Here is a 24875-nt window from a genome sequence, read left to right as displayed (position 1 = left end):
AAACATTTAAAGGGAGTGAAGACCAATTTTTAAGTTTTGCCTCGATCGTAGTTAGTAGTGGTAAAATATTGGATTCAATAAAGGACACTGCAGGGGGGTGTATCCATATGCCTAGATATTTGAACTTTGTCACTATCTGGAGTTGTGATGTGTTGGTGATAAGTTGCGGATCAAAGTTATCTATGGGGAACAGGTAGGATTTGGTCCAGTTTATAGATAGTCCTGATATGTGGTGAAATTTGTCAAATATTTCGAGAGTAGTCTCCAGAGATGGGCCCGGATCAGCGAGATAGATTAGCATATAATCCGCATAGAGGGATATGCGTTCTTCAATCTGGTTGATTTTTAGTCCCTGTATCTTCGGGGAGCTACGAATGGCTTGAGCAAGGGGTTCTATTGCTAACGCAAAGAGAAGTGGAGAGAGGGGGCATCCCTGCCTCGTTCCTCTGGTAATATTGAAAGAATTGGATAGATTCGTATTAATTCTTATTTTAGTTGTAGGTTTATAATATAGGATCCGGAACCATCTCTGAAAGACCTCGCCAAACCCAAATTGTTTCAAAACTGCACCTACATATGGCCATTCTATCGAATCGAACGCCTTATTGGCATCCAATGATAGAATAACTCTCGAATTGGCATTTTTATGGGGATAATAAAGATTTGAGAAAAGGCGTTTGATATTAAGTCTGGTCGAGCGACCTGGTATAAAACCTGTTTGATCTGGATGGATTATAGAGGTTATACATTTATTAAGCCTATTGGCCAGGATTTTCGTAAGAATTTTGATATCAGTGTTGATCAAAGAAATTGGGCGATATGAGTCGCATTTGGAGGGGTCTTTACTGGGTTTGAGGATAACTGTGATTAATGCTTCATACATGGATTCAGGTAGAGTTCCTGTATCATATATATGTTTAAATAAGGATGTTAAGTGGGGAACCATGAGGGATTTATTCTTATCATACCATTCTATTGGGATCCCATCCGGACCTGGGGCTTTATTGTGTTTAAAGGACGCTATTGCCGTGGAAATTTCTTGGGCAGTTATAGGTGTATCTAATTCTTCAAGCATTTCGGGAGTTAAGTTTGGTAAATCGAGTTCTTTTAAAAATTCTTCAATTTCTACTTCAACTGGGCCCAATTTTGCAGAGTATAATTCTGTATAAAAGTCAGAAAATGCATGTAGTATTTCCTGAGATGTATGATATTCCAGGCCAGATGCTGTAATTATTTTAGGTATAGCTTTGGATTCTGTTGTAGAGGTGAGAAGATATGTCAACAATTTACTGCATTTGTTGCCGAATTCAAATATAAAAAGACAAACCGAGAGCCCAATATAGTGTAGTAGGTATTAGCCCAAATGAATGGAGATGAAAGGTAAGTATTATACTTACAAACACGGGTTACCGCTAAGGCAACCCCTGTATAGGCAGGTGGGGAGTAAAAACCTGTCCCCACTCAGGAATAAAATGTCGCTCTCCGTGATAGAGGAAAAGAGGGTATATCACCCATCCACCAAGGGTGGTTCACTGGATCAATCGATGTACAGAGGCGCCAGTAGGATAAAAGATACTAAAAAGTTTAAAATAACTAGGTGGTGGCGGTGGACCGACCAACCCAATATAGACACGATGCTGTCAATTAAAGTCAACGAAAATTTATTCACATACTCCAAAACATACACTGCGACGCGTTTCACGGGCATACAAAACCCGCTTCTTCAGGCATTAAACGATAGGAGTATCACACTAAAAATGACAGAGACATAAACCGTATCAGGAAACTGTGAACGTGCATGTTATACATTAACCTACGCAAATATAAATATGTATATTTGAGGGGAGGGGGGGGGTTTGCATGGGGGAGGGGTTATGTGAGGGGGGGGGGAAGACGAAATGGTGCTGATGGGGGGGGGGGGGAAAGAGTACCCCAATGCATAATGAGTTGTGCTATATATGGGAAGTGGAAGTCCTGGGAATTACTTGGATGTGGTGGGGGGCTGTAGGCTAGAACCAGGATGGGAGGGGTTAAACAAGAGGAGATGATGAAACTTATGTCAGTATTTTTTAGAAAAGTGGCTGTGATCAAAAGAATCCATTACTAGGGTATAACAAAAAAAGTATCAGTTCAGAGTGATAAGGACAACAAGACTTACCAGCTATAGGTCCTGAGCAGGCTTGGCACCTCTGTGCTCGTAAGCCCGCTCAAGACTATTAAATAGAGAAATGCTTGGAAGGGAGAGCGTGGCGGGGGGGCGTGGACCTGGGCTGGGGCCAAGATGGGGGCCAATGGGGTGAGCGAGGGGGCGTGAGTGTGGGGCACACGTGGTGAGTGTAATGGGGAAGGGGGGGCGTGCCCGTGTGTAGGACGAGCGGTGTGACGACTGCGTCACGCCGCCCGCCTCAAGTGCGCCTGCGTGAGTGGCTTGTAGTGCCACGTATACAGCAGGGCTATGGAGGCTGTTGTATCAAAAGTGCGCCTGCGCAGGAGGCAGGGAGCGCCATGTTTGTTGGGGGAAAGAAGGGCAGGGACACAGGGCAGGTACACGAGTGGAACAGACCGTAAGTACCCCAAAAAACTCCTACAAGATGCACACTACAAAGCTAAAAACCCGAAACCACCCACACTACCCCCCGAGACTATAACCAACAACGCACCCCGATTCATTACCAAATATAGTCATCAACATCAGTCCATCCGCAACATCCTCAACAATAGATGGGAGATCCTCCTTCAGGACCCGCATCTACGAACCACCTTACCTACAAAACCGGCCATAACATACAGACGTGCCCCGAACCTTCGCAGCCTCTTGGCCCCCAGTGGGCTACGACAGCCACCTATTGACAACATTAGCCCCCAAGTAATCGCAGGAAGTGCCCCATGCCACCAGCAGAGGTGTTTAGCATGTCAATTTGTCCTCGACACATCCACTGTGTCCTCCTTGGTCACCAATACAACATTTAACATCAGAAGTGCAATTAACTGTGGATCCAGATACGTCATTTATGTCATTTCATGTCCATGTCAACTACAGTATGTGGGCAGAACCACCCAATTGGCCAGAAGCAGAATAGGACAACATAAAAGAAACGTAATAAACAAATACCCCCTACACAGTGTTTCACGTCACTTCGCCACACACCACAACAGCGACCCTGCACTTTTCCGTATCACCTTCATCGAATCCATTCCATATCACCACTCCGATTCTTTTGACTCCCTAAAAAAGCGAGAAATGTACTGGATACAAATCCTAAAAACGCTCACTCCAGATGGCCTCAATGAGGTACTGGAGAAAATCTACTAAACACGCCTTCCCAATATTACTGATACCTCTTTTTAATCTTGTGCTCTCCCTTTTATCCTTTCATTACTTTTTATGCGGTCTTTGGTGTTTATATGTATATGTATATGTTTTATGCTCTTTACACCCTTGTCAATTTGTATTTGATTGTATCTGTTTTCACCGGGTTAAGGTGAAAAGCGCTGTCCCTCCAAAAGACGATTCGTGTGTACCAACTTTACGTAACAATTATGGTACACATGGGCCCGGATGTACGTTGTTTCCCCCCCCACCCCCCCCCCCCCCCTACGATACGTATATGATCACACTGACTCTAGAAGACCAGAGGACTTATTTTTATCATGTTTTTATCATGTTTTTATAATTATTTCTATTTTTACATATATTTATTGATTTATTTATACAAATTTATGAAAAAGTGATATACAGAAACATTATTTGTATAATGGATACACGAAGAATCATTTGTAGAATGTTCAAACCTGAAAATGTATTTTCAATACCAAAAATACCTTTTTTTCAATACCAAAAATACTGGAAATAGCCACTAGATGGCAGCATCTCCTCATTATGAATGTAACTCTACGCTGAATGAAAAATGTATCCCATACTGTCTAATTCCACACTCCACCATTGAATTGTAGCTCTGACTGTTGTCTAATTGCTGTTGATATGTGGTTTTGTATACCCTCTGTTCCACTCGTGTACCTGCCCTGTGTCCCTGCCCTTCTTTCCCCCAACAAACATGGCGCTCCCTGCCTCCTGCGCAGGCGCACTTTTGATACAACAGCCTCCATAGCCCTGCTGTATACGTGGCACTACAAGCCACTCACGCAGGCGCACTTGAGGCGGGCGGCGTGACGCAGTCGTCACACCGCTCGTCCTACACGCGGGCACGCCCCCCCTTCCCCATTACACTCACCACGTGTGCCCCACACTCACGCCCCCTCGCTCACCCCATTGGCCCCCATCTTGGCCCCAGCCCAGGTCCACGCCCCCCCGCCACGCTCTCCCTTCCAAGCATTTCTCTATTTAATAGTCTTGAGCGGGCTTACGAGCACAGAGGTGCCAAGCCTGCTCAGGACCTATAGCTGGTAAGTCTTGTTGTCCTTATCACTCTGAACTGATACTTTTTTTGTTATACCCTAGTAATGGATTCTTTTGATCACAGCCACTTTTCTAAAAAATACTGACATAAGTTTCATCATCTCCTCTTGTTTAACCCCTCCCATCCTGGTTCTAGCCTACAGCCCCCCACCACATCCAAGTAATTCCCAGGACTTCCACTTCCCATATATAGCACAACTCATTATGCATTGGGGTACTCTTTCCCCCCCCCCCATCAGCACCATTTCGTCTCCCCCCCCCCCTCACATAACCCCTCCCCCATGCAAACCCCCCCCCCTCCCCTCAAATATACATATTTATATTTGCGTAGGTTAATGTATAACATGCACGTTCACAGTTTCCTGATACGGTTTATGTCTCTGTCATTTTTAGTGTGATACTCCTATCGTTTAATGCCTGAAGAAGCGGGTTTTGTATGCTCGTGAAACGCGTCGCAGTGTATGTTTTGGAGTATGTGAATAAATTTTCGTTGACTTTAAATGACAGCACCGAATTCAAATGTTTTTTGTAGGTGGATGAGATTTTTACGTTTGGTGGAGTTTAATAATGTTAGTTCTAACTCTCGTCTAGCTATTTGCCAATTGGCGTAATGTGTAGATGTGGGGTCTGATATGAGAATCAGTTGAGCTGCCTGGATCTTTTTTTCATGATATTCTTGCGAGGCCTTTTAATTTTGTCTAATGTTGGAAAGGGATGCTCGAAAAGAGCCCCTCAGCACGGCCTTCCCCGCATCCCAGCATATCTTGGCCCCTGCAGTGCCCTTATTAATCCTCCAATACTCATGTATGCTGTCTCTACATTCATTCAGTACATTCTCATCTTCCAGCCATGTTGGATTCATACGCCAGATAGTTGGCGTGGTACAACCCGGGAGATGTAGTTTGCAGAGTATTGGACAATTATCGGATATACCGTGAGAAAGGTAGCTTATGGTCTCAATCGATTTGAGTATGTCAGGTGATCCTAAGCATAAATCAATTCTCGACATTGTCTTATATGAGTCAGAAAAGCAGGAAAATACTCTTTCTCCCGGGTTTTTCCATCTCCAAATATCCTGCAGGCTATACGTATCTAACCAATTTAAGAAAGAGGGATATGTTCTGCCACTCTTACTGAGTCTATCCATTTCCGGGTTTATTACTGCATTAAAATCTCCTAATATGAGTAGAGGTCCGTCTAATATGGGGTGTATTTTACCCATAAGTTCTTTCAGAGGAGTTGGGTTAAAGGGGGGCGGGACGTATATTGATGCTATTAGTAGTGATGTCCCGTCAATCTTGCAGTTTATGACTACAAAATTCCCTTTGGGGTCGACTCTGACTTCTGTAATGTTCCCTTGAAAGGACTTAGCTACTAGAATGGCCGTGCCTCTGGAAAAGGAAGAGTAGTGAGATAGATAATATGAAGCAATCCAGGGCCTTTTCAGTAGAAAGGCTTTGGCCCCAACTAAGTGCATCTCTTGCAGGCAAATGACCTGTGGAGATTGTTTACGGATATAGTCAAATACCAATCTCTTTTTGATGGAATTATTCATTCCTTGCACGTTCCATGATATTACTGAGATTTGGGGCATGGAATTATAAATATGTAGTTTTTATTCAGAAAGGTTCTCATTATTATCCTGTTCTGCGTCACGTCCTGTAGAAAAATTGTCATATAAAAGTTGCTGAATTGAAATAGATAAACCTTATAAACCTTATACCCAACCTTCTAAACCCACCCCTATTCCCTTGCCAACCCCTATTCCCTTGCCCACCCTACCCCCTGTTTACAACTACAGAGAGTGTAGTGCCCTAAACGTTAAAGATAAAGGAAGGGGTATACAAGTGGTTGCTATGTCCATCCCCAATGGTGAGGATAAGATAACAAGAGAAATTGTTTCCGCTACTGTAGCGTCAGCCTATGTTAGTCTTATAATAGGTTTGTCAATGTAAACAGACATTGTTAATTTTACTTATTAAACGGTAGAGTTGGGCCGAACGGTTCGCCTGCGAACGGTTCCATGCGAACTTCAATGGTTCGCGTTCGCGTCCCGCAGGCGAACCTTTGCGGAAGTTCGGTTCGCCCCATAATGCACATGGAGGGTCAACTTTGACCCTCTACATCACAGTCAGCAGGCCCAGTGTAGCCAATTAAGCTACACTAGCCCCTGGAGCCCCACCCCCCCTTATATAAGGCAGGCAGCGGCGGCCATTACGGTCACTCGTGTGCTGCCTGCGTTAGTGAGAGTAGGGCGAGCTGCTGCAGACTGTCTCTCAGGGAAAGATTAGTTAGGCTTAACTTGTTCCTGTCTGGCTGCATACCTGTTCTGTGAACCCACCAGTGCATACCTGTGCTGTGAACCCACCACTGCATACCTGTGCTGTGAACCCACCACTGCATACCTGTTCAGTGAACCTGCCACTGCATACCTGTTCTGTTCAGTGGACCCGCCACTGTATACCTGTTCATTGAACCCACCACTGCATACCTGTGCTGTGAACCCACCACTGCATACCTGTTCAGTGAACCCACCACTGCATACCTGTGCTGTGAACCCACCACTGCATACCTGTTCAGTGAACCTGCCACTGCATACCTGTTCTGTTCAGTGGACCCGCCACTGTATACCTGTTCATTAAACCCACCACTGCATACCTGTGCTGTGAACCCACCACTGCATACCTGTTCTGTGAACCCACCACTGCATACCTGTGCTGTGAACCCACCACTGCATACCTGTTCAGTGAACCCACCACTGCATACCTGTGCTGTGAACCCACCACTGCATACCTGTTCAGTGAACCTGCCACTGCATACCTGTTCTGTTCAGTGGACCCGCCACTGTATACCTGTTCATTGAACCCACCACTGCATACCTGTGCTGTGAACCCACCACTGCATACCTGTGCTGTGAACCCACCACTGCATACCTGTGCTGTGACCCCACCACTGCATACCTGTTCAGTGAACCTGCCACTGCATACCTGTTCTGTTCAGTGGACCCGCCACTGTATACCTGTTCATTGAACCCACCACTGCATACCTGTGCTGTGAACCCACCACTGCATACCTGTGCTGTGAACCCACCACTGCATACCTGTGCTGTGAACCCACCACTGCATACCTGTTCAGTGAACCTGCCACTGCATACCTGTTCTGTTCAGTGGACCCGCCACTGTATACCTGTTCATTGAACCCACCACTGCATACCTGTGCTGTGAACCCACCACTGCATACCTGTTCTGTGAACCCACCACTGCATACCTGTGCTGTGAACCCACCACTGCATACCTGTTCAGTGAACCTGCCACTGCATACCTGTTCAGTTCAGTGGACCCGCCACTGTATACCTGTTCATTGAACCCACCACTGCATACCTGTGCTGTGAACCCACCACTGCATACCTGTTCTGTGAACCCACCACTGCATACCTGTTCAGTGAACCTGCCACTGCATACCTGTTCTGTTCAGTGGACCCGCCACTGTATACCTGTTCATTGAACCCACCACTGCATACCTGTGCTGTGAACCCACCACTGCATACCTGTTCTGTGAACCCACCACTGCATACCTGTGCTGTGAACCCACCACTGCATACCTGTTCAGTGAACCTGCCACTGCATACCTGTTCTGTTCAGTGGACCCGCCACTGTATACCTGTTCATTGAACCCACCACTGCATACCTGTGCTGTGAACCCACCACTGCATACCTGTTCTGTGAACCCACCACTGCATACCTGTGCTGTGAACCCACCACTGCATACCTGTGCTGTGAACCTGCCACTGCATACCTGTTCTGTTCAGTGGACCCGCCACTGTATACCTGTTCATTGAACCCACCACTGCATACCTGTGCTGTGAACCCACCACTGCATACCAGTTCTGTGAACCCACCACTGCATACCTGTTCAGTGAACCCGCCACTGCATACCTGTTCTGTTCAGTGGACCCGCCACTATATACCTGTTCATTGAACCCACCACTGCATACCTGTGCTGTGAACCCACCACTGCATACCTGTTCTGTGAACCCACCACTGCATACCTGTTCAGTGAACCCGCCACTGCATACCTGTTCAGTGAACCTGCCACTGCATACCTGTTCTGTTCAGTGGACCCGCCACTGTATACCTGTTCAGTGAACCTGCCACTGCATACCTGTTGTGTTCAGTGAACCTGCCACTGCATACCTGTTCTGTGAACCCGCCACTGTATACCTGTTCTGTTTAGTGAACCCGCCACTGCATACCTGTTCTGTTCAGTGGACCCGCCACTGTATACCTGTTCAGTGAACCCGCCACTGCATACCTGTTGTGTTCAGTGAACCTGCCACTGCATACCTGTTGTGTTCAGTGAACCTGCCACTGCATACCTGTTCTGTGAACCCACCACTGTATACCTGTTCTGTTCAGTGAACCCACCGCATCAGTGCGCATACCTGTGCAGTTAAGTGAACCCACCTACCTACGTGAGTGCATGCAGTGTGATATACCACTCCGTGCATACCCGATATGGACAAAACAGGTAGAGGAAGAGGTAGTGCCAGAGCCAGAGGAAGGCCACCCGGCAGGTCTGCGGCGAGGTCGTGTAAATGTAATTTCGTGTGGACCTGGCCCACAGTACAGTGCTCGGAAGAAGGCACGTCCCATGTTGTCAGGACGTGGTTGAGTATTTAGCAACACAGAACACCTCATCTTGCTCAGCCACCAGCGCTACTACTAGCACCGCTGCATTTGACACTTCGCAAGAATTATTTAGTGGTGAAATCACTGATGCACAGCCATTGTTGTTACAGCCAGATGAATTTTCACCAGCTCATATGTCTGAGTTACGCGGCAACACTATGGATGTAACGTGTCAGGAGGATGAAGGACCTACTGATGGTGCAAGTTTGGATTTGGCTGAGGCAAGCGAAGCTGGGCAGGATGACTACGATGATGACGGTAATAGGGATCCTCTGTATGTTCCCAATAGAGGAGATGAAGAGGGGGACAGTTCAGAGGGGGAGTCAGAGAGTAGGAGGAGGAGAGAAGTTGCTGAAAGAAGCTGGGGCAGCTCTTCGTCAGAAACAGCTGGTGGCAGAGTCCGGCACCATGTATCGCCACCTATGTACAGCCAGCCAACTTGCCCTTCAGCATCAGCTGCTGAGGTCCCCATAGTGCCCACATCCCAGGTAGTGTTGGGCGAACAGTGTTCGCCACTGTTCGGGTTCTGCAGAACATCACCCTGTTCGGGTGATGTTCGAGTTCGGCCGAACACCTGGTGGTGTTCGGCCAAACTGTTCGGGGTTCGCCCGAACTGCAGAATGCATGGCCGAACATGGCCGAACAGGGCCCCTGTTCGGCCGAACAGGGCCCTGTTCGGCCGAATACTGCCCCCCTATGCCCCCTATGGGGTCGCAGGCATAAGGGGGGAGCATTCCCCTGATCGCGGGGGGGGTCGTAAATTCCCCCCACCCCCTCCGCTAGCGCTCCCCCCTCTGCCCGCTTCCCCATACAAAAAGTTTGAAACAAGTTCAATAGTACCTGGCTGGTGGCACTGGCTGGCAGTGGAGTGAGGAGGAGTCCGAGTAGCAGAGTGACGTTGAGGCCGGGCAGCGGGCGGTTCAGCGCTAGTACCCTTGTGGTACTTCCGCCCTTTCTCTGACCTCACGTCCTCTGCATACGAGGGTACGCATCACGCGTACCCTCGTATGCGTCATCACGCAGAGGACGTGAGGTCAGAGAAAGGGCGGAAGTACCACAAGGGTACTAGCGCTGAACCGCCCGCTGCCCGGCCTCAACGTCACTCTGCTACTCGGACTCCTCCTCCTCCTCACTCCACTGCCAGCCAGTGCCACCAGCCAGGTACTATTGAACTTGTTTCAAACTTTTTGTATGGAGAAGCGGGCAGAGGGGGGAGCGCTAGCGGAGGGGGTGGGGGGAATTTCCGACCCCCCCCGCAACCGGGGCATGCTCCCCCCTTATGCCTGCGACCCCATAGGGCCCCCAAAATGGGCATGTTCGGGGGTCCCATTGACTCCCATTGAGTTCGGCGTTCGGGCCGAACATGCCGAACATCTGGCCCATGTTCGGCCTGTTCGGCCCGAACCCGAACATCCAGGTGTTCGCCCAACACTAATCCCAGGGAGGCTCAGCGGTGTGGAAATTTTTTAATGTGTGTGCCTCAGATCGGACCAAAGCCATCTGTTCACTCTGCCAACAAAAATTGAGCCGTGGAAAGGCCAACACTCACGTAGGGACAAGTGCCTTACGAAGGCACCTGGAGAAAAGGCACAAACAGCAATGAGATGGCCATCTGAGCAAAAGCAGCAGCAGCACACAAAAGCAAAGCCACCCTCCTTCTCCTCTTCCTCCTCCATCAGGTGCATTATCTGCTTTCTGCCGCTTTCTCCCTTCCACCTTCACAGGCACCCTCCTCCACTCCGCCTCTGCCCTTGAGCGGTTCCTGCTCCTCTGCCCACAGCAGCAGTCAGGTGTCCGTGAAGGAAATGTTTGAGCGTAAGAAGCCAGTTTCGGCCAGTCACCCCCTTGCCCGGCGTCTGACAGCTGGCGTGGCGGAACTGTTAGCTCGGCAGCTGTTACCATACCGGCTGGTGCTCTGAGGCCTTCCGTAAATTTGTGGCCATCGGAACACCGCAGTGGAAGATGCCAGGCCGCACTTATTTTTCGAGAAAGGCCATACCCCAACTGCACCGTGAAGTTGAGAGGCAAGTGGTGTCATCTCTTGCGAAGAGCGTTGGGTCAAGGGTACACCTGACCACGGATGCCTGGTCTGCCAAGCACGGGCAGGGCCGCTACATTACCTACACAGCCCATTGGGTGAACCTGGTGGTGAACGATGGCAAGCAGGGCGCAGCGGACCAAATTGTGACACCTCCACGGCTTGCAGGCAGGCCTCCTGCCACCTCCTCTCTTCTTGCTACATGCTCTTCGCTGTCCTCCTCCTCCTTGGCTGAGTGGCAGTTCTCCTCTCCAGCTACACAGCTCCAGCTCCGCAGGGCCTATGCTGCATGCCAGGTAAGACGGTGTCACGCCATCTTAGACATGTCTTGTCTCAAAGCGGAGAGTCACACTGGAGCAGCTCTCCTGGCTGCTCTTAAGAAACAGGTGGATGAGTGGCTGACCCCGCACCACCTGGAGATAGGCAACGTGGTGTGCGACAACGGCAGCAATCTGCTTGCCGCTTTGCATATGGGGAAGCTGACACACATACCCTGCATGGCACATGTCATGAATCTAGTGGTTCAAAGATTTGTGGCAAAGTACCCTGGCTTAGCGAATGTCCTGAAGCAGGCCAGGAAGTTCTGTGGGCATTTGAGGCGGCCTTACACAGCCATGGCACGCTTTGCGGAAATTCAGCTCAAAAACAACATGCCGGTGAGACGCCTCATTTGCGATAGCCCGACTCGCTGGAATTCGACCCTGCTCATGTTCTCCCGCCTGCTAGAACAGAAGAAAGCCGTGACCCACTACCTCTACAACTACAGTAGAATGAAACAGTCTGGGAAGATGGGGATGTTCTGGCCCGACAACTGGACACTGATGAAAAATGCATGCAGGCTCATGCGGCCGTTTGAGGAGGTGACCAACCTGGTGAGCCGCAGTGAGGGCACCATCAGCGACTTAATTCCCTACGCTTACTTCTTGGAGTGTGCTGTGCGTAGAGTGGCGGATGAAGCTGTGAATGAGCGTGACCAGGAACCGTTACGGCAGGAACAGGCATGGGACCAATTTTCATCAGACCCAGCTGTTTCCTCAACACCTGCGGCAGCACAGAGGGGGGAGGAGGAGGAAGAAGAGAAGTCGTGTGCAGAAGACGAGTCAGACTCAGAGGATGATGAGCAAGGTGTTTCTTTGGGGGAGGAGGAGGAGGAGGAGGAGGGGACAGCGGCAGGAGAACAACCGCAGCAGGCGTCGCAGGGGGCTTGTGCTGCTCAACCTTCCCGTGGTATTGTTCGCGGCTGGGGGGAGGAGGTTGACTTACCTGACGTCACTGAGGAAGAGCAAGAGGAGATGGAGGGTACTGGATCCGACTTTGTGCAGATGTCGTCTTTTATGCTGTCCTGCCTGTTGAGGGACCCCCGTATAAAAAACCTCAAGGGGAATGAGCTGTACTGGGTGGCCACACTACTAGACCCTCGGTACAGGCACAAAGTGGCGGACCTGTTACCAACTCACCGGAAGGTGGAAAGGATGCAGCACATGCAGAACCAGTTGTCAACTATGCTTTACAATGCCTTTAAGGGTGATGTGACAGCACAACGCCAGCAAGGTACCACTGCCACTAATCCTACTCCCGTGTCCACGCAGTCAAAGACAGGACGCTCCAGCGATCTCATGGTGATGTCGGACATGCGGACGTTCTTTAGTCCAACGCCTCGCCGTAGCCCTTCCGGATCCACCCTCCACCAACGCCTGGAACGGCAGGTAGCCGACTACCTGGCCTTAAGTGTGGATGTAGACACTGCTGTGAACAGCGATGAGGAACCCTTGAACTACTGGGTGCGCAGGCTTGACCTGTGGCCAGAGCTGTCCCAATTTGCCATCCAACTTCTCTCCTGCCCTGCCGCAAGCGTCCTGTCAGAAAGGACCTTCAGCGCAGCTGGAGGCATTGTCACAGAGAAGAGAAGTCGCCTAAGTCACAAAAGTGTTAAGTACCTCACCTTTATCAAAATGAATGAGGCATGGATCCCGGAGGGCTGCTGCCCGCCCCAAGACTAAGTCAGTCCCCGCACACACAGCATCTCTGCCTGCACGCCGTGTGACTGGCTGCCTGGGCTGCCCCAAGAAGACTAAGTCGCTCCCAGTCCCTCCACACAGCATGTCTGCCTGCAGGCCGCTTGACTGCCTTCTCCACCACCACCAACAGGGTCCGGGACTCCAGGCGGATTGCTGAATTTTTTAGGGCCACTGTAATAATTTTTCTGGTGCGTGTACATGACTGCCTAATTTTTCTGGCTGCACTGCGGGCAGCTGCAACAACAAAAGAAAAGGCATGTACATGCGCCCATTCCCCTTCGTGATCATTACCTTGCCGTGGTGAAGGGGCTTGCGTATCACAATGAAGCAATGACCGGCGCCTAGATGAGTGTCTCGGGGGGCACACCCACGATAATAAGGTCGTTGCCTCATTGTGGTCAGACCAAATTTGATCAGCTGGACAGTCACTGTTCTGTCATTCAGCTACATCAGCCAGGCGACCATATGGGCTGTAAAGCCACCAAAACCTGCACTCTCGCCATGGTGCGCACCAGTCCAGCACGGCCGTCACTACACAAACAGCTGTTTGCGGTGCGTTACACGGTGAGTTTGGTGTGTCAGTGTGAAGCAGTACCTTAATTACACTACCTGATTGATGTATACACATGCAAGATGTTTGAAAGCACTTTAGGCCTGTCATTTAGCATTCAATGTGATTTCTGCCCTTAAAACGCTGCTTTGCGTCAAATCCAGATTTTTCCCCGGGACTTTTGGCATGTATCCCACTCCGCCATGCCCCCCTCCAGGTGTTAGACCCTTTGAAACATCTTTTCCATCACTTTTGTGGCCAGCATAATTATTTTTTTTTTCAAAGTTCGCATCCCCATTGAAGTCTATTGCGGTTCGCGAACTTTAACACGAACCGAACCTTCCGCGGAAGTTCGCGAACCAGGTTCGCGAACCTAAAATCGGAGGTTCGGCCCAACTCTATTAAACGGAAGGCCTTACCGAGTATAAACATAGATGTGTAGCTAAGGTTCATTTTTTGTAATTTGCATCATCACACAATTTACTTTGAATAGGGGTTATAAGCATAAGTTTAGTTCAGTTAAGTCTAAAATCTGTGCTGCATACCTCTCCTATTTATTAAGTTATGGAAGTAAGTGTGGTCTGAGGAGGAATGCAGAAAAGATTTTTCATTATATCAGATTGTCTCAATATTGGTATATTTACACCTCATTCAGCCTGGAACATAACAAACCAGCTTGATGTCAAGGTAGTTCACTGCTGCTGATGAAGGTATATCTAGCCGAGTAGATTTTACCCTTAACCTGCTGGGCGGTCTGGACGAGCTCAGCTCGTCCAGTACCGCCGGAGCCTGCCGCTCAGGCACTGCTGGGCCGATTTGGCTCAAATAAAAAGCAGCACACGCAGCCGGCACTTTGCCAGCCGCGTGTGCTGCCTGATCGCCGCCGCTCTGCGGCGATCCGCCGCGAGCAGCGGCGAAAAAGGGTCCCCCCAGCCGCCTGAGCCCAGCGTAGCCGGAACAAAAAGTTCCGGCCAGCGCTAAGGGCTGGATCGGAGGCGGCTGACGTCAGGACGTCGGCTGACGTCGATGACGTCACTCCGCTCGTCGCTATGGCGACGATGTAAGCAAAACAAGGAAGGCTGCTCATTGCGGCCTTCCTTGTTTATTCTGGGCTTTCATGCAGCCAACTTTCAGTTGGCTGCATGAAATAGTTTTTTTTTTATTAAAAAAAAACCCTCCCGCAGCCTGCCTGGCGATCTTAATAGAACGCCAGGCAGGTAAAGGTATTAATACAGTGTGGATAGCATTTTCATTTGGACAGAGTTTGAACAAATTGCCACTAGATGTCAGCAGAGTATCATATATAAATTGTTCCTCTGATAATAAGAGTTTTGGAGTCCCAATCTTGTATATTCCAGGGAGATATATGTGTAGATTAAACTGTTCATCTTTGCTCTGTATATATACTCCATGGGTATTGATAAAAGGGGAAGAGAGGAAGATGTAGATAACATTCTGGAGGAAAGATAGATTAAAAAAAAAAAAAAAACATCGTGGTATAGAGCTGGTGAGATAGAAATCAGTTCAGTTCACGTGAAAGAAAAACAACGCATAGTATATAGGTATAAACTGTTGTAGGAGAAAAGGCATCGAGGGTCTTCCTAGCAGCAGGGAGCTTTTGATTTTGTAGTGTCATAATGGAGGGATCCCAGGGTCTAGGATCATGAAGGCAAAGGTGATCCACTACTTAATACATCCAGCTGTATTTTTTATAAGTTTCCTTGAGAGTTGGGATAGGTATATCGTGTGTTTCCATCCATGATACTGCTTCCGAGGGGTTCATAAAGAAGTGAGTATTACCCTTGAACTGTATGCGCAGCTTTGCAGGGAATAACATGCTGTAGGGCACAGGTGTCAAACACAAGGCCCGTGGGCCAAATCCGGCCCGCGAGGCCTTGCAATGTGGCCCGCACCACGCTGCCCCACGCTGTCATCAGTACACAGCGCCGCCGTGCAATTTGGCCTGCACCGCGCTGTCATCACTGCACGCCGATGCGTTCCAGGATGACGCGCAGTGGCTTGTGATCTCACGCATGCGCAGATAACCTCGCATAACCAGGTCACGCCTCCTGAATCTCGCGTGACCTGGTTACGCGAGGTTATCTGCGCATGTGTGAGATCACAAGCCACCGTGCGTCATCCTGGAACGCAGCGGCGTGCAGTGATGACAGCGCGGTGCAGGCCAAATTGCGCGGCGGCGCTGTGTACTGATGACAGCGTGGGGCAGGCCAAATTGCGCGGCGGCGCTGTGTACTGATGACAGCGTGGGGCAGGCAAAATTGCGTGGCATCCGAGGTTGCTGTGGTTGTGGCTGTGGTGGCAGAGCAGAGGGCCTACAGTTGGTTGGGGCATACAAATAAACAGCAGAAGCTGTCAGTTACTGGCCTACAGTTGGGGCATACAAATAAACAGCAGAAGCTGTCAGTTCCTGGCCTACAGTTGGTTGGGGCATACAAATACACAGCAGAAGCTGTCAGTTCCTGGCCTACAGTTGGGGCATAAAAAATACACAGCAGAAACTGCCAGTTCCTGGCCTACAGTGCGGGCATAACAAATACACAGCAGAAACTGCCAGTTCCTGGCATACAGTGCAGGCATAAAAATCGCAGCAGAATCTGCCATCTGTACCCAGCCAGGCAGATTTCCAATAAACTACATCTTTTACTGCCAATCAGGGCCGGCCCGCTCATGAGGCGGGGTGAAACTTTTGCCTCAGGCGGGGGTGCCGGCCGCCGAGCTGGAGGGGTAGCTGCCAGGACGGGGGTATTGGGCCTAGCGGTGGGGAGGGGGGTCGGACCCCCCCCTCCCTCGCCTGGGTCCCCCGATCTGCGCTCCCCTCCAGCTTTAAATGTAGCATAAGCAGCCGACACAGACAGTAAGAGGCACGGGCGGGGGATCACTCACCTCTTCCTCGTTCCAGCGTGCGCTCCACTGACGTCACTTCCTGCAACGCCGCCCACTGTATTGTACGTGGCCGGTGTTGCAGGAAGTGACTTCAGTGGAGCGCACGTTGGAACGAGGAAGGTGAGTGATCCCCCGCCCGTGCCTCTTACTGTCTGTCGGCTGCTTACGCGCTACATTTAAAGCTGGAGGGGAGCGCAGATCGGGGGACCCAGGCGAGGGAGGGGGGGGTCAAACCCCCCTCCCCACCGCTAGGACCAATACCCCCGTCCTGGCAGTTACCCCTCCAGCTCAGCGGCCCCCCAAAGGGGGGGGTGGGGGGCGGCTTCGGCTGCAATTTTTTCAAAACTTGCCTCAGGCGGCAAAAAGTCTAGGGCCGGCCCTGCTGCCAATATTGATCCCAAAATGTCCAGGAAAAGAAAAGTTGACGGTGAAGGCACACAATTTAATGACAAATGGGAAAATGAATACATGTTTGTGCTTAGAGAGGGCAAACCAGTGTGTATATTGTGTTATGAGTCAGTGACGGTCATGAAAGAGTACAATATACGTCGTCATTTTGACACCAAACATGGTGTTAAGTATGGCAAATATACCTTGGAAGAAAAGCATAACATTGTTAACCACTTGAGGACCCACCCTTTACCCCCCCTTAAGGACCAGCGCTGGTTTGATTGATCTGTGCTGGGTGGGCTCTGCAGCCCCCAGCACAGATCAGGGTGCAGGCAGGGAGATCAGATTGCCCCCCTTTTTTCCCCCCTATGGGGATGATGTGCTGGGGGGGTCTGATCTCTGCTGCCTGCGAGTGGCTGGCGGGGGGGGGGGGCACCTCAAAGCCCCCCTCCGCGGCGAAATGCTCCCCCTCCCTCTCCTACCTGGCCCCCTTTGGTAAGCCGGGCTGCACAGGACGCTATCCGTCCTGTGCAGCCAGTGACAGGCTGTCTCCTGTCACATGGCGGCGATCCCCGGCCGCTGATTGGCCGGGGATCGCCGATCTGCCTTACGGCGCTGCTGCGCAGCAGCGCCGTACAAATGTAAACAAAGCGGATTATTTCCGCTTGTGTTTACATCTAGCCTGCGAGCCGCCATCGGCGGCCCGCAGGCTATTCACGGAGCCCCCCGCCGTGATTTGACAGGAAGCAGCCGCTCGTACGAGCGGCTGCTTCCTGATTAATTAGGCTGCAGCTGGCGACGCAGTACTGCGTCGCTGGTCCTGCAGCTGCCACTTTGCCGACGCACGTTATGAGTGTGCGGTCGGCAAGTGGTTAAAGAACTAAAAGGCAAACTACAATCACAGCAGCAAATGTTTACAAAGGCTGCAGCGAAAAAGGATGCTGCAGTGAAAGCAAGCTTTATAGTGGCTGAAGAAATTGCCCGTACTTCAAGGTGTTTTTCAGAGGGGTCCTTTTTGAAGCAATGCATGCTAAAAGTGTGTGAGCAAGTATGCCCAGACCAGATACAGAGTTTTCAAAATGTCAGTTTGTCAAGAAACACCATTGCAGACAGAGTTCAGGAACTCTCAGGAAATCTATCATCACAGCTGGCCAAACAGGCATGCAGTTATCTCGCTTTTTCACTTGCTATCGATGAAAGCACAGACAACACTGATACAGCGCAGCTGTCCATCTTTATACGTGCCACGAAGACCGACCTCTCTGTCACTGAGGAACTTTTGGATGTAGTTTCCATGCATGGGACAACAACTGGTAGAGATATATTTGAGGCTGTGGAGAAATCCATAAATAATTTTAAATTACCCTGAGAAAAGTTGGTGGGGCTAACTACTGATGGCGCACCTGCAATGTGTGGAGAAAAGAAAGGCTTGGTTGGACTAATGAAGGAAAGAATGCAAAAAAGTCACTGCCACACACCCTTGATTACTTATCATTGCATTATCCACCAAGAGGCTATGTGTGGAAAAGTTCTGGAAATGAATGACATAATGACCACAGTCATTAAAACTGTTAACTTTATACGAGCACGTGGCCTGAATCATCGCCAGTTCCAGCAGTTTTTACAGGAGGTGGGTGCAGAGCATGGAGACGTGCCATACCACACAGAAGTAAGATGGCTGAGCAAGAGCGCAGTCCTCAAAAGATTTTTTGAGCACAGAGAACAAATTGCTCTTTTCATGATGGAAAGTAAAGGAAAGCCCTTGCCTGAACTGTCGTATCCCGCCTGGCTATGTGATTTTGCTATGATGTGTGACATATGCGAGCATCTCGCCCAACTGAATCTGAAGCTGCAGGGACGCAAACAAGTCATCACGAAGATGTCTGACATGATCACAGCATTCCAGCGTAAACTTCAACTATGGAAGTCCCAACTGGAACAGGACAATCTTGCCCACTTTCCCGTTTGTTTGAGTATCTCAACCACTGTTTCTGGTGCTTTTCCTTGCAGTCGGCTGGCTACCAAAGTTAGCCGTTTACTAAGTGAATTTGAGCGGCGCTTCTCTGACTTTAGAACACAGCACTCAGGCTTTGACATCTTTGCCAATCCTTTTACAGTTGATGTCAACAACGTGCCCCATCACCTTCAGATGGAGATAATCGAGCTTCAGTCTGACAGTGGTCTGAAATCAAGGTTTCAGGATGTTGAAATTGAGGACTTCTATCCTCTACTGCCCCCTGACTCAATGCCAGAGCTCCGACTTCATGCTGCCCATGTTCTATCCATGTTCGGGAGCACCTATCTTTGTGAACAGATGTTTTCAATAATGAATCTGAACAAAAACAAGTACAGATCACGCATCACCGATGACAACCTCCATGCTGTTTTGCGGGTTGCTACAGCCCAAGAAATAAAACCGAACATTGACTCATTGGTCCGGGGAAAACGGTGTCAGACGTCTAGCCAGAAAACAAAACAATGAGCACTTCAGGTACATTCCAATATTACTGTTTTGCTTGATAGCATGTGAGTTGGTTTGACAGCCCTGTTAAGGAAAAAGATTGTTCCACTCATTTTAAATTCACATTTCTGGTTAACATTGTCAGTTTATGACTGTTTAGTAAACCATTCGGCCCGCGATTTAGGCTGGTTTTTAGATTTCAGCCCCTTCTCTGATTGAGTTCGACACCCCTGTATTAGTAGGATACTTTTCTCTATTTATAATATTAATGTATACGTGATTTTAAGGCTATTTTTAAAGCTATTTATTCTATTACAAATATATAAATTATTTTATTCATGTTATTTGTAGAGAAGTATTTTAAGGATTAAATATATTATTGTTTATATGTGTTTAGGGTGTTTGTGCGGTGGGGATGGTTAGGCTTAGGCATTAGGCTTAGGCATTACCAGGGGGGTCTAGGGGTTAGGGATAGGTACAGGGAGGGTAAGGTATAGTTACAGTATAATATACGCAATCAGGGGGTGGTTAGGGTTAGGCACCACCAGGGGAGTCTTAGGGTTAGGCACCACCAGGGGGGTCTTAGGGTTAGGCACCACCAGGGGGGTCTTAGCGTTAGGCACCACCAGGGGGGTCTTAGGGTTAGGCACCAACCGGGGGGGGGGGGGGGGTCTTAGGGTTAGGCACCACCAGGGGGGTCTTAGCGTTAGGCACCACCAGGGGGGGTCTTATGGTTAGGTACCACCAGGGGGGTCTAGGTGTCAGGGATAGGTACAGGGAGGGCTCTGTGTGAGAGTAAGGTTAGGTATAGTTACAGAACAATATATGTAATATATACAATTTATTAAATTATATATATTTAAACAAAGAGGGGTATAGGGGTTAGGGATAGGGATAGGGAGAGATCTGTGTGAGCCTACAGTTTGGTATAATTACAGTAAAATATCTGTAAAACCTACAATTGCATTGCTATGCTTAATACAAGTGTAAATATCGTTTTTGTTATAGACGATATTTGACGTTTCTTTTCAAAATTTGTTTGTTGTTATAGACGGTATTTTGCCATTTCATTTCCGTTTATTTAACCTATTTAGCACTAAATTTTCGTTTACAACCCCTTAAAAGAAAAATATGGTTTTGCTTTAAAATTTAAAATTTCGGCTATACCCCGCGCCCTTTTTTCCAGGCGCCCTTTTTTGATACACGCGTCTGATGGTGCATAGGTCCCTGCATGTGCTGTTTTAAATGTATCAGGAGGCCCTACCTGCAGCCACTTCAAGGACAGGTGCTCTTTGCTGGGATGCACTTGGCGGTCATGCATGCTGGGACACTTGGTTTTGGGCCTTGCGGTGTCTGATGGTGCAAGGGCCCCTACACATGCTGTTGCTTTAAATGTATCAAGAGCCTCTACCTACAGCCATTTCTATGACAGGTACTCTTTGCCAGGGTGCACTTTGCAGTCATGCATGCTGAGACACTTACGTTTGGGCTTTGCAGTATCTGATGATGTAAAGGTTCTGTAGTCATTCATTTCACAACCATTGTTTCTTATGTTATGTTATGTTATGTTATGTGTGTGTGTGTGTGTGTGTGTGTGTGTGTGTGTGTGTGTGTGTGTGTGTGTGTGTGTGTGTGTGTGTAGCAGTGGTGTGTGTGTGTGTGTGTGTGTGTGTGTGTGGTGTTGTGTGTGTGTGTAGCAGTGGTGTGTGTGTGTGTGTGTGTGTTTGTCTGTTTGTATGTATGTGTGTGTATATGTGGTGTGTGTGTGTGTGTGTGTGTGTGTGTGTGTGTGTGTGTGTGTGTGTGTCTGTGTGTGTGGTGTGTGTGTGTGTGTGTGTGTGTGTGTTTGTGTGTGTGTGTGTTTGTGTGTGTGTGTGTGTGTGTCTGTGTGTGTGTGGTGTGTGTGTGTGTGTGTGTGTGTTTGTGTGTGTGTGTGTGTGTGTGTGTGTGTGTAGCAGTGGTGTGTGTGTGTGTGTGTGTGTGTGTGGTGTGTGTGTGTGTGTGTGTGTGTGTGTGTGTGTGTGTGTGTAGCAGTGGTGTGTGTTTGTGTGTGTGTGTGTGTGTGTGTGTGTGTGTGTGTGTGTGTGTGTAAGACGCTCCTGACCATAAGACACACCTAGGTTTAGAGGACAAAGCTAGGGGAAAACACAAATACTAAACCTGGTGCATCCATGGTGAAGCAGCATCTTGTGGATTATACCCCCTTGTACCCCTTGTTTACCGTGTCCTCCTCTGTCCCCATCCTCCTCTTTGCCCCTTTGTGTCCTCCTCTGTCCTCTGTTTGCCCCCCTGTGTCCTCCACTGCATGGGCACAGGACAGGGAGTCCCCAACATATAGACATATAGACACAATAGCGGTCATGCATGCTGAGACACTTAATTTTGGGCTTTGCAGTATCTAATGATGTAAAGGTTCTGTAGTTATTCTATCCATTTCAAAACCATTGTTTTTTTTGTTTTGTGTGTATATATATATGTGTGTGTGTGTGTGTGTGTGTGTGTGTGTGTGTGTGTGTGTGTGTGTGTAGCAGTGGTGTGTGTGTGTGTAGCAGTGGTGTGTGTGTGTGTGTGTGTGTGTGTGTGTGTGTGTGTGTGTAATGTGATTTCTGCCCTTTAGAGATTAAAACACAACTCTGCATAAACTACGTAATTTTTCATCAAACGTTTGCCATGGATCTCCCCCCGGCATGCCACAGTCCAGGTGTTAGGGCCTTTAAAACAACTTTTCCATCCGTTTTGTGGCCAGAAAAAGCTCCTATAGGTTTTAGAATTCACCTGGACATTGTACTCTATGTCGGTTTGCCTGTTCATGAAAGTTTGCAGAAGATGTGTGTTTACAAATCGAAAATTTGATGTTTGTGATATCACTAAATAAGATGCAATTAGAACCTATCCCTCCCTTGCCGTGAGACCCCGTGATCCAAGTGTCCCCCTGTAGATGTATAACATTGAGAACATATTTATACAATAGTAACAGAGAAATTAAATCTTGTCCAATCAAAGATCACCCTCTTTTGTATGGAATATTATCGTTGTGCTTGAACTTAACATTGTTCTTGTTCCAAATGTAAAATTTTGTGTAAATAATAATACATAGAATGCAATTTGGTAGCACTTGTTCTGAGTTATAATTCCCTGTTTGGAGCTTAGGGTACTATGGTAGAGCATGGAGGTTTTTTTTGACCCACGTTCCTCTATCTTCTCCCTCCATTCTCTCTTCCACACTTGGCGAGACAGCACTTTAAATAGCCAGTTTACGGAGCTGATACGGAACCTCGCCATACGTTATTGCTGGACAATGACTCTGAGGCCAAGGCTTGGAGAAAGGAAGGAACATTGTTGGAAGCGGGTGGGGAAGAGGCAAGATGCCAAAAGGCTGTAGAGGCCCAGTCCCCACCACACTAGAATCAGAATCGCATTTATTTCGCCAAGCGCGACTGGGTCGTGCCCGGAATTGGGCTTGGCACATGAATACAGGGCATATGCATAGAAACATAAGAGACAAACAGAGCATAGAACATAGTAGACAACACTTCATCTCAAAAACATACATAATACTTTTACAAATACATCTGCCATGTGGTTTGCAGGCAGGAAGTCAACATGGGGGGCCTACCGGGGCAGAGCATGTGCAGAGTTTATAGAGTTTAGCGAAATTACAGCTGAGGGGAAGAAGCTGTTTTTGTGTCTCGTGGTCTTTGTGGAGATGGACCGGTACCTCCGCCCCAAGGGGAGCTGATTGAAAATCTGGTGGCCAGGGTGGGAGGGATCCTTGGCGATCTTCAGAGCTCTGGAGCGTAGTCTGGCATTATAGAGGGAGTCTAGGGCAGGGAGTGTGTCCCCGATGATCCTTTCCGCTGACATGATGACCCGCTGTAGTTTGCGCCTGTCGTCTTCGGTGGAGCCAACATAGCTCTAGGACAGGGGACATGCCTCGCACCAGTGATGAGGAGTGAGGACCAACCATGGGTAAAACAGCTATTAGGTGACAGTGGGCCCCAAGCACGGACAGACGGTCCCCTTCCACACCTAGTGCCAATCACTACCACGTCCCACACACGCAAATATAGTGTATGCCTGCACTGCTCAGCTCTACTCCATGCCAGTATACTATGCTCTGTGCCTATAAATATTCATGACAGATCTTTTTGTCATCAGATTTCTGAGGCACTTAACTCTGTTGTCAAAGTCAATGAAATAGTGTCATGCTGAAGGATTGCAACTAAAGAGGTATCTTTTTATCCGCCTTGTGCCTGCCCATTTTGTCTTTTGCACTACAACATATTGGAAACTCAGTCTCTGACTGACTTTTAAATAAAACATCTTAATTTAAAAAAAAAAAAAAACATAAAAAAACTGATTGTTCTTATTGTTTTTAACAGATTTCAAGAAATCTTTAATTTTCTCCAATACAGGTTCCCGTTATACCTCCTATACTACAGACAGGATGTCAGCTCCAATCTGCTTAATTGAAAATCCACGGAATGCAACATTTGCAGTAAACCCTGAAGCCATAAAAATCCTTGCTAGGATTGAACAGCCTGTGGTGGTAGCGTCAATTGTTGGGCTGTATCGGACAGGGAAGTCCTACCTGATGAATAAATTGGCTGGAGTTTCAAGCGGTGAGCGGGGTCACCTGTAAATGTTTCTTACATGATCATTTAAAGTGAACATGACTGTTGCCTTCATTACAATACGCTGAATGTCTCTCTAAAATACAATAATGTGGCCGCAGGCAGTGTCTGTACCGCACCATACTTCTAGCAGGATGAACTAAACTTTGGGAAAGGCCACAAAAGTTTAGACCCAGGGCAGCTGCTGCGTATGTATGTATGGGTCGCCAGTGAGCTGGGCGCAGGGCAAACCAAATGACGGCTCTCCGTGCTGCCTCAAAACTCCCCGGCTGCCTTAAAGTGAACCTCCGGACTAAAAATCTACTCAGCAGAACTGAAAACGCTTGGTGTTACTTTAACAGTTTCACAGCATCAGAACTTTGTTTTTCTTATCAAAGCATCATTTTTAGCTGCATTTTTATAAAATGTTCGCAGAAGGCAGCGCTACACAACTTAACACAAAATATGCTCCAATAATTCATATACACTATGCATAGTCCACATCCACTTTCAACTGGTTTTAAATGGTCAATCTTCTCGGTGATTTTCGCTATCTTCCTAGTTCTTCCTACTACCTCCACCAACACCCCGTGAGCTGACACTCACCGGACAATAAGACCTCCACTCAGGTCTAGTAATGCCTTGGGACACTTCAGGCCGTCCCCCACCACACCGATAACGATTTGCCACCACCTTCTCCTTTCCACAGCATATATGTCCTCAAGCGTGCAAACCTCAAGACAAATGCCTCACATAGTGTAAAACCATACTAGTTTATTTAAAAAATATAAAACCA

The 24875-nt window shown here is 48.5% G+C and overlaps 1 protein-coding gene across 1 annotated transcript in view; it reads left to right on the top strand.

Annotated features, from left to right (window-relative positions):
* The first annotated feature begins 18521 nt into the window (after positions 1-18521).
* LOC137525969 (guanylate-binding protein 1-like) overlaps positions 18522-24875 on the top strand; it is an 88577-nt gene continuing 82223 nt past the window's right edge. Inside the window, exon 1 of the mRNA XM_068247180.1 lies at positions 18522-19455. Coding sequence (XP_068103281.1) covers positions 18522-19455 — 934 coding nt within the window. The remainder of the gene's footprint in view (positions 19456-24875) is intronic.

This window comes from Hyperolius riggenbachi, chromosome 7 (genome assembly GCF_040937935.1).
Source record: "Hyperolius riggenbachi isolate aHypRig1 chromosome 7, aHypRig1.pri, whole genome shotgun sequence".
In the NCBI taxonomy this organism is placed as follows: Eukaryota; Metazoa; Chordata; class Amphibia; order Anura; family Hyperoliidae; genus Hyperolius; species Hyperolius riggenbachi.
This window is presented reverse-complemented; position numbering and strand designations above follow the sequence as displayed.